At 44.7% G+C, this 10,941-nt stretch overlaps 1 protein-coding gene across 9 annotated transcripts in view; it reads left to right on the forward strand.

Annotated features, from left to right (window-relative positions):
* Nucleotides 1-8,353, forward strand: part of LOC109425117 (unconventional myosin ID-like) — a 70,976-nt gene extending 62,623 nt beyond the window's left edge. For all 9 annotated transcript variants that reach the window (XM_062850912.1, XM_062850913.1, XM_062850914.1 and 6 more), the window contains exons 6-9: nt 691-1,154; nt 1,213-2,607; nt 2,671-2,828; nt 7,365-8,353. In XM_062850912.1, the coding sequence (XP_062706896.1) occupies nt 691-1,154; nt 1,213-2,607; nt 2,671-2,828; nt 7,365-7,539 (2,192 nt within the window). In that variant the 3' untranslated portion in view covers nt 7,540-8,353. The remainder of the gene's footprint in view (nt 1-690; nt 1,155-1,212; nt 2,608-2,670; nt 2,829-7,364) is intronic.
* The last annotated feature ends 2,588 nt before the right edge of the window (nt 8,354-10,941 follow it).

A 10,941-nucleotide genomic window follows, 5' to 3' on the forward strand; every position in this document is an offset into this window, starting at 1 on the left:
GTTGATTCACATGTATTGGATCTATAGTCATGAAACAAGAGGGTTTTAATATTTTAGTTTTCTGTGTGTACATCAGGTGCATGAATGAAATTTCACGGCAGTAAGTGTAAGGCGCACGGGTAATCATTGTGGTGTAGGACATGAAATAATCAGCTGCACTTTGAATAAATATCAAATAAATGTTGGATGGATCTGTAATTATGGAACATAGTGTATTCTCAAATCCTAGCGGTATAAAACTGTAAAGTTTATTCCGAAAGTGGGTCGAGTGTCGTATGAAGAAGCAAAGAGTTATAGACTTATTAGTTGGACCTCTCTTCTTCTGAATTGCTTAGAACGCATTGACGATCATCACATCCGTGATGTTCATCTGGCCAACGTGCCTCTTCATGTGAACCAAGCATCAATCTGGAAATTCCACTGTGACTCTTTTACACATGGTTGTTTACGATATTGAGAAAGCATTCACTCAAAAGCAATCTTGTTTTTGGTGTTTTTTGATATCGAGAGTGCCTTTGACAACGTGCCTTTCGATGCCATATTGGAAGCCGCACGGAATCATGGTATATCTCCAATGATTTCCAATTGGACTTTCCAAAAAAAAAATGGAGAGTTTGTTCTTGCCGTCATAGCTAGATTTACTCAATATTTTACAAAAAATAACGTACAATTTAAAATTCCGTCCCACAGCTCAAGATGACCAGATCCAGATTGCGAACCGTAAAACCCTGTCAACGGCGGCGCAACTTCTGCACGTCACCGAAGAGGAAATGCAGCGTTCCCTGACGGAGCGAGTGATCGCAGCTCGCGGTGAGATCATGACCAAAACTCACGACATCGAACAGGCCGAGTTTGGACGGGATGCCCTGGCCAAGGCCGTGTACGATCGACTGTTCACGTGGATAATCCAACGGATCAACAAGGCCATAGTGGTACCGGGGGGCAATACCCAAAAACGGTACAATCGCGTGATCGGGGTGCTGGACATCTACGGTTTCGAAATCTTCGATCAGAACAGCTTCGAGCAGTTCTGCATCAACTACTGCAACGAGAAGTTGCAGCAGTTGTTCATCGAGTTGGTGCTAAAACAGGAACAGGAGGAATACCGACGTGAAGGTATTAAGTGGACCAACGTGGATTACTTCAATAACCAGGTGTGATTCGGTTGATAGCGATTCCTAAAATTTACTAATTTGTTTCCCATTCTTCCAGATTATCTGCGAACTAGTCGAGCAGCCGCATAAAGGCGTGATATCCATCATGGACGAGGCTTGCTTGAATGTAGGAAAAATTACCGACGAGATGCTACTGGATGCCATGGACAAGAAACTGTCGCACCACCCACACTACAGTAGCCGGCAGCTGAAGCCGATGGATAAGGAGTTGAAGCATCGTCAAGACTTCCGTATCACGCACTACGCTGGCGATGTCATCTACTGCATTTACGGGTTCATCGAAAAGAATCGAGACACACTGTTCCAGGACTTCAAGAGGTTACTTTACCACTCGAAGGACAACTTGACCAGTTCCATGTGGCCGGAAGGCGCTCAGGACATATCGAAGACTACGAAGCGACCGTTGACAGCCGGAACACTGTTCCAGCGGTCGATGACGGAATTGGTCGCAACGTTGCTCAAGAAAGAACCCTTCTACGTACGCTGTATTAAACCCAACGATATAAAAAGTGCCTCCGTTTTCGATGATGTTCGTGTAGAACATCAGGTCCGTTACCTCGGGCTGTTAGAAAACGTGAGGGTCCGTAGAGCTGGATTCGTTCATCGGCAACGATACGACAAATTCCTGCTGCGATACAAGATGATATCGCAGTACACGTGGCCCAATTTCCGGGGAGGTTCCGACAGGGATGGCGTGAAGGTACTGATCACCGAGAAGAACTTCAGCCATGACGTAGAGTTCGGCAAAACGAAGATCTTCCTGCGCTCTCCGCAAACCCTGTTCTCGCTGGAAAAACAACGTAACGATATGATCCCGCACATCGTAACTCTGCTTCAGAAGCAGGTCCGTGGATGGATCTGTCGACAGCAGTACAAGAAGATGAAGGCCGCGCTCGTAATTATGCGGCACTACCGCAAGTACAAGCTGAAGAGCTACGTCCAGGAGTTGGCCATGCGCTTCCGTAATGCTCGCCAGATGCGAGACTACGGCAAAGGCATCCAATGGCCACAGCCTCCGCTGGTGGGTCGCGAAGCGGAAAAGCAGCTTCGGATGCTGTTCTCCCGCTGGAGAGCGGCAACGATTCTGCGGAAGTACCCACGGGAAGAGTGGCCCCAGCTTCGGTTGCAGATCATTGCGGCCAGTGCGTTCCGCAAGCGGCGCAAGTTCTGGGGCCAGGATCGACGCTGGCTGGGCAACTATCTCTCCATTACGGCGGAAAACTCCAACTACTCGTCGTACAATGCCAGTATTAATAACATTAAGAACACGGACAACTTCCGGGTGGTGCTGTTCTCGGCGTTCGTCAAAAAGTTCAACAAGTGCAACAAATCGGCTGATCGGGCGGTTATTGTGACCGACGGAGCCATCTACAAGCTGGATGGGCCACGGAACAAGTTCCGCAACATGAAGCGAACCGTCGCTATCAAAGAGGTTAGGATGAAATTTTTGGGGGATGGCAGTTAGAACAACACCATTGTTTTCTTTTCATTGCAGATCACGTCCATCAGTGTGAGTCCTGGTAGGGATCAGCTGGTAGTATTCCACTCACACCATAACAACGATCTGGTGATAGCTCTGCAAGGTGAACAGCATCCGCTGAAGGAAGACCGCATCGGAGAGATAGTGGCGCATGTGTGTAAACGATATTTCGAGTAAGTCAACCAATCGTAGACGTATGCATTTTCTCGTTTACATGTCCAGATTCCATTTTATAGTCTAAGGTTTTACCAGACTGTCCTGATTTTACTTTATTGGCGCATCTGCATATTCATTCTGAACTTGTTAAGAAGAGGGTCTCCAGTTAGCCTTGTGGATAAGGCTTTGGCGGGTTCGAATCCCGTTCGGGTCGGGAACTTTTCTCGACTTCACTAAGTTGAAGATAAGGCAGTAACTAGTTCCAGTGGGAACGTAGAAGAATAAGATATCAAGAAGAGCTACTATTCAAAATTCCTTCTAGTCCAGGTGCTTTATAACCCTTGAGTCACTTTGCTAGTGCGATGAGTTCCCCATTTGTCACTGGAGCATTCTGGCTTTGGTCGGTTTGGTCATTTGGGAATGGAAGCCCATGGTCGTGTATTGTGTCGCGAAAGCAACGTTTCCATGATGTTCTATGGGGCCTGTCCATAAACTACGGCCATCTTTGGATTCGCTCATATATGTCCTTAATCTCCTTGTTCAGTGCCAGATTAGCCACTTTGTAGGTCTCACTTCGCTCCGTTCTATCCTCATTGGTGTGAGCTTTTCGCATCCTTGTTAGGCAAAATGCGCGGAGTGGAGTCCTGTAATTCCTGATCACCACCAGTAAACTGGTCAGCGCTCATTCTTGGACAGGGATCGTCTTGGCATTGCGGCTTTGCATGACAGGTCGTCGTTGTTTGCCTCCACGAGCAATCGCTCCACAAACGTCGGCTTGTCAGTCATCCGGTATGGCTATCGACGGCCCTCGGATGTCACTGTCTTCTCCTTATTCAGCCCTGTACCGAATTGTCAGATGGACACTGTGTTAGTACCCATCGTCGACCCTTCAGTCTGAGTTAGGGTTTAGGCTTCAAAAGGTCAAATTGACCTTCCTCGCGACATCCACGCTCAACCTGGGCGTAGATTCGGGCTGCCAGACATTTTGGAATCGAGTTGCACTCCCTGGCGATGAGGATTTTTCTTTGTATTTTCTGCAGAGCTTACTCCTAAACCCGAAGCACGCCCCTGGCGGCTCATAGATGCTGATCGGGCATACTGATCAGTCAACTCTGATCTTCCCGACTGCAGTCAACTTGCTAACATCCTCTACTGGGAGCTCAACCGTAGCAATCAGAGTGCCTGTCGGGTCTTTTTGCAGACAAATTGCTGCACTTGGTGCATCTAGTTCACACTGCTGTTCAAGGGTGGCTGCGAGCTCCTCAGTGTCGACGATCTCGTCCAGATTTTTACACTGTAGAGTCGCCTCTGCCATCAGAGTGCACCTTCTTACCCAAGACCTCTTGGGCTAATGCATTGTAGGAGCTCTTTTTCCAACTACCCCTTCTCTTCCGTCTTGGTGCACCGGATCCTTATCACATCCACACTCAGCGACGACAGTGCATTTTCTCCTTTTACCTCGGCGTACGCGTCCACCTCGTCCACCCGACAAGATAGCGTCTACGGTGGACCTCCCCTTCCAGAAGCCGTACTGGTTGCTCGAAAGACCATTTTCGCCCTCGGTGAACCTCAACATTCTATTGAGGATGATCTTTTCGAGTACCTTCCCCGCCGTGTCAATCAAGCATACAGTGGTTCATGTTCAGCTGCGTTACCTGCACTGTGATTTGTTGTTCACTGCGGCTTTCTTGAAGGCCGGGCACCTTGGACCACCCATCGGATGTCTGTTGTTCAAGGATTTCCAGGAACAGATCATGCAGATGGGTGGACTCGTGCAGCTTTGGGCCTTATGACCTTCAGCGCCGCATCGCCTGCACAGTTTGCGCCTGTCGGGGCCTTTGCAGTCATACGACTTGTGTCCTGGTTCCAGACACCTGAAGCAAACCTCTGGTGGCTCGTGGAATGTCAGGTGACATACACACCTACCCACCTTTATGTTACCTATCTTAACGGACTTTTTGACGGTCACCACAGGTAGCTGAACCAAAGCTATCTGTGTCCCTGCTAGCCCTTTCCGTAGCTTAACGGCTGCGGCGGCCACCTGCACATCGCACTGTGCAGTGACGAGCTTTTCCACTTCGGTGATCTCATCAATGTCCTTGACCTTCAGAGTCGCCTCATGTGTAAGAGCCCTCACCTGCACACTCTCACCAAGGACCTCTTCTGTCAGCCTCTTGTAGACGGCGCCCTTGTGTTCCTTCTGGCGCTTCAGCTCCAGGATCACCTCGCCCGTACGAGAACGACTACTACTGCGTACGTCGGCTCCAAGACCCTCAAGCTTGGCGTCGCTTCGCATCGTCTTCAAGACGTCCGAGTACTTGGGCTGTTCCGTCTTGATGACGATCGCGTCGCCTTTCTCACGCTTGGCACCTGCCCTCCTACGCCTTGGCTTGGCGTCCTGCACTACTACCTGTGGAATCGTCTCTTTTTCTTCTTCCGCTCTACCTTCGTCCAAGGGGGTCCTGAGGGCTGAGGGCCCACCAGCCGTCGCAAACCCTTGTTCCCATAGTTCCGGGATGGGCCAGCCTTTTCAGGCCCACCCTTCCCAGCTTTCCGGGAACCCTGGCTTTGCGGGCACCGCCAGACAGCTCCTCGTCTGACGGCTGCTTCGCCCGCTTCTGCGTGTGCTTGCCCCGTTTTTCGCGAGCAGTCGCTTCCACCTGTTTCGGACTTCCTGCGAAGGAGAAGGCCTCCGTTTGAGTGAACTTCGGCGCTTTCTCCTTTGCAGGCTCCGCTGCTGCAGCAGTCAGCAATGCGAGTACCACGTGCTCCTGCTTGGCCTCGTCGATCGACACCCTACGTCGAAGTAAGGCCGTTTTCAGGTCCTTGCTTATATTCGACTTAGTGGACGCCAAGTCGATGATTTTGCCAAGCTGCTGCTCAGCCACCTCTATTGTGGACCGTCTTGGTTGACGGCCCTCAGCAACCACGCTCCGTCCATAACTTCCACCGGCTGGCTTGCCGGGAAGTAGACTGGAGCTCCCACGCTTCTCCTTGTCGGAGACCTCATAAACCCGCTTCTTGCGAGGGGTTGATCGCACCACTACTTCCACCTATGTTTTGATTTTTATATGATTTATTCATGATTACATCCCACGAGTCGCACGGGAAAGAATGTCCACCACGCCAGAGCCCTGCATTAACGCGGTAAGGGACAGCTTATTGTGGGGGATGCCCAGGTACCCCACTGGCTCCGTTAAAGATCGAGCATCTTTTTCACCCCCTCGATCACTCATTCCTCAGCACTGGTCAATGGATTACCCGCAGAGAGTGCGTTCAATGTTGATCAGCAGGAGTAAAATAATTTTATTTTGTATGGCGAAAAGCATCTAAACTCGAATTTCTCGAAATCAAAAGCTTTTACCAAAAAAATATTTGGTAGGCACCGAATCGGTCATCATTGTGCACAACCGCTACCAAATATTTTTTCAAATATTGTGTTCCACTTCGAGAAATACGCCTTTAGATGCTATTCGCCATACAATATTTTTGCGATTTACTTTTAGCGATTTTTCGCGCATAGAAGCTGGCGCCACATTGGTCGATGCGGAGAGTAGGAAAACAGCCAAAGCATTTAATTCATTGGGGTTAGTAGTGGTTAGAAGCCATATTCTTAGCCGGCGACTACGCGGCTGACTCGAACGCGAGGGGGGGGGGGGTGCTTCAGGCTCCAGGACTATCGTCCCTGCTGCCCCATCCTCACCCTTCGTGGTGGAGATCACGACAGTTCCCTTATGGCGAACGGTTTAATGGTCGCGTCGCTCCATCTACATCGCATTTCACGCTCTCTTTTGTTTTGATTATACAAAAACTCATGTCTGCTGGCACCTTCTTGAAGCCGCTATCCCTTTCTTTCAATGAAGTAGTCGAGAACAATTCTAGTGGTTATCTATGCAAGCAGGAAGGCCACCAGAGAGTTGGAACAGTGCCTTGTGGGAACTGAGCTTAGAGCCGGATTAGCGCTAATCTGGAGTGTTCAGCGAAATCTACTTCCACCCAGTTAGTTGCCTAATCAGGGTGCACTGCTGAACCCCTGCCACGTCTAAGCCTTATCCTCTTGAACTACCTGCGCTACAGGAATCGGATCACTTCCCGGAGGAAACACCAAAGGCGGTAGGTCCACACTAGTATGTGGGTATGGGTCACTTGGGCAATAATTCTAGGCTCCCACCTAAACCTGCTCAATCTAGCTGAAAGGAGCCAGGCTTAACTTCCAGTTAACCACACAATACTTAACCCTCCTTTTGTATTAGAGTCATTTTCGTCTCAAACCGTACACTACGTCAGCGAGCTGTTCCCAACGAGCTGTATTTGGAAGGTTAACTGGTGGTCTTTGTCATCGACAGAACTGTTGAAGCACGAGCTAGCATTTTGTGAGCATCAGAACTATTTTGGACGCTCCATCCAGGTTGTAGACTCGCTACTTTGCAGCCTAGTTTTAAGAAGCAATACAATAGCTTGGTTTTCAACAACAGAATCATGAACAGAATTTACTTATACCTGACTTCCTAACAATCTACGAAACCTAATCATCCTTTTTCCTTCCATTCCAGACTGTGCAATCAGGACCTACCGGTGACCGTGTCGCCGACGTTCCAGCTCCGACTGGGCAACAAGATGCGCACGCTGAGCGTCGAAGCCGTCGCCGGTGTCGAGACGCCTGCCTTCGAGCATTCCGGTGCCGTAATTGTGTTTAAGGTTCCTTCGTCGTACTGCAGTGCGATCTAATCCCCGTTCGAAGCCCAGAGGAAAAAAATGGCTTATTCGTTGATTTGAATAGATGTGTACTTTATCAAGAAAAAAAAAACGGAGTGAAACTTTGATTTTGTTCTCTCGCTTTGTTCTATCGCACGAGTGTTGATGGCAGGATCAGTATTTTTTTAAATATATGTTAATTTAAAACTTTCAAACAGTCCGCCCTACGCAAGTGAGCTTATTTTGATCTATTTAGCAATGAGTACTGAAAAAATACCAACGTACTTATAACCCGTGGTGGTTTCTCTTTTCGTGTAGTTTACAACGGAGATTCCGTTGAAGAGTGCCATTGTACGATAATGAAAAGGAAAAATCGAAGGAGAAACTAATCAAAATGCAATAGCAAAAGACTTTGGAAAACAGACGAATAGAGTTAGCCTTGACAAGAATTTGTGATATTGAGAAACGCGGAGAACCCCAATAACGGGTTAGAGAACTGTAAGTCATGGCCACCATATTTTTTTTCGAAACGTCCAATATTGACTGACTAATCAATCAATTGTAAATATTTTACCATGTGCTGGGCATAAATATCGAGTATTAAACAGAAGCTAAAGCGCGATCACGACGATTACCGGTAGGCATTTCGTATTCGGTTGTTTTAACCTCCAACGCAAACAGGTTAATGAAGCATTTTATCGTGTACCATACAAAAACGTTTTACGGATGTTAGTTTTAAGCTGTGCCTTTGCTAGAAGTAATCAAAATTACTTACTTATCTATGATTATATCTTTGCCTGTAAGCTTTTAGAACTTTTGACGATCAGCAAATACATATTTTATCTAAGATGGTTGTTTTTCAAAGGAAAGAAAACAATGCTCTGGCAAAAAAATGATGACTACGAGTGTGTAGGTAAATAAAATGCAAGCAGGTGCTTGGAAAACCTAAAGCAATTATAGTATCACAATATCAATAGGTACTTCACCAAGACCCGTTCCTCTTGCATTACTGACTTATCCACGTTCTACTTGACAATGTATGTATGTCATAGTCCTCCGTACAACAACAAACGAGCTATTCTTCAACCTATCTTCATGCTTAGAGTGTCCATTTCCCGGCCAATTTTCGTGTCCCGGGATTCGGGACAAAATACTTAGCTAATCCCGGGAAATCCCGGGATTTTTTAAAATTTCAACAAAACCCAGAAAATTGATTTGTTTAGCTTTTGTGCAGTTGAAATATTCATTTTTTAAGTTATGGTTATTTCTGTATTATAAAATGTCTATACAATGTACTGCACTACTACTTGATGTACAAATGTCAATAACGAAATACATATAAAAGTATCAACGTTAAGTTCGCCAAGAACAGTCTGTTTTCAACTATTTAGTAGTTAAATTATTGCAAGTAATTTTCCACCGATATCTAATAGTTTAAGAGAAATAATTATCATAATCTGTATTATATCGCTACGGAAGATGTTTGTATTGTAGATAGGGTATATGTACCATTCCTTGGCCTAATTTGCAAGCCTTTTTGACAATTTTGACCATAACTCATGAATTTGTAGCACTACAAATAATATGTTGACCCTATTACACACTCTAGGTAATGCATGTTTCACCAACTGGAAGTAAACTAACGTAAGTCTTCAAGATTTTACTTAATTAAGTTGAAAAGATTCGATACGATGGTATGCAACGTTGGTCTATGGTACAAAAATTGGCCTATTATTGGATACAACGTTGGCCTATTGCTAGAACCACCTATTATCTATTTTTTTCAATATTTCTGCTAAAGTATATCTCTGTTTGTTCATCAACCTTACTTTCAAAGTACATTTTCGGAGCGAAATTTTTAGAAAACTATAAATAAATCACTTAAACTAAAGTTCTTTCTTAATTTGGTTATGAAAACAACGCAACCCTATTATTGTGTTATATTTTTACAGTCACCGCACAAAAATCTTTCTTCCAGTTTGTTCTTTCTGGTTCTTACGTAAGCAATATTCTTGACGTCATTTAATCGGTGTTGTTGACGTCACTTTACTTAAGGGCCAAGATTTGGGTACATAGTGAAAAAAATGTCCTCAAAATTTGGCCCACATTCAATTTGTAAAATAGTTATTTTTCGTTGAAAACAAATATACAAGTTCAAAATAGCTTCCTTGAACGTCACATAAAATGTTCAGTTATCAAAAAGCCAATCCGAAATATTCCAAAATCATGCGATTTATGATCATGTGTATTGGACTACCCACTAAGCCGAAGAATCATGGAGTCTACAAAAGCTAAACAAAGTGATATTTTGATTCAATTTTAATGCTGCGAAGTGTTAAAATTGAAACGAAATGTTACAGTTGTTTGGCGCAAAGCTTTTCCGATATCAAGTTATGCGTGTTTGTTTGAGTTTTTGGTTTACGTTGAGATAGGCCGAACGAGGGGACTATGCCAACGAAGCATCCCGATACCCTATGTATCGTAAAAATTGCACTTCAATATACCTTAAGAGTACCTTTTGAACTCTTAGTTTCCGAATATTTCAATACAAAAGGTTGGACTCTTTTTGCAATTGCGGTTTTCCATAATTTTAAAACTTTTGTACTTGTTATTGAGATTCATTAATTCTCTTCTGAAAAATTCAAATTATTTACATAAAAAAATAGTAAAAGTTTGGTCTCAGATTTCTAAAATTACAATGTAATACCCTGGGCAAAGGCACAACCTTGTGATCAGCTTGATTGCTGTCAGGTCTCGGGGCTTAAATGTATCTTTACTCTACAGAGAAAGATGCACACTCGTGGTGCCAACAAGAACCGATACTTTCCGTGATCAAACGAAGAAGCGTCACGGTCCTGTTTTGTTGTTTTTGATATATTTGATTTCTATTTGCAGGAAAGAAGTTGATACAAACATTTTCCTTCCATTTTTTTTTTTTTGAAATTATTATTAACCAAGTTTCCAATATTGAAGACACAAGAAGAAGAATCACAAGAAGAACTAGCATAAACAATTCACTGAAAATCAAGCACCATATCGTCAAACTTGTTCATTTTGTGTGAAAATACGCAAAGGTAAATAACGTTGACCATTTAATTAACAGCACATTCTTTCACAGCTCAATATGCTAAATCAATCTCCCACCTTTCCTCATCCTTAAGGCCACGCATAACTTAAAAGCCGCATGGCTAAAGAGGTTGCAATATGCCTACTCCCAAATTCCACGGTGTATTATGGACGATGTGAGTTCTTGGACTTGCATTGGAGACTTGGCCCCATGACCCTCTTGTTCATCAATAAAATAAAATAAAATAAAATAAAATAAAATAAAATAAAATAAAGATTTCCAAAATACAATGTATACCATATTACTATGTGGGCTATGTCCAGTTTGTTCTGCAAGCTGAATAAACCAATAAATAGAAAAAGATGAAT

This window comes from Aedes albopictus, chromosome 2, assembly GCF_035046485.1.
Source record: "Aedes albopictus strain Foshan chromosome 2, AalbF5, whole genome shotgun sequence".
In the NCBI taxonomy this organism is placed as follows: Eukaryota; Metazoa; Arthropoda; class Insecta; order Diptera; family Culicidae; genus Aedes; species Aedes albopictus.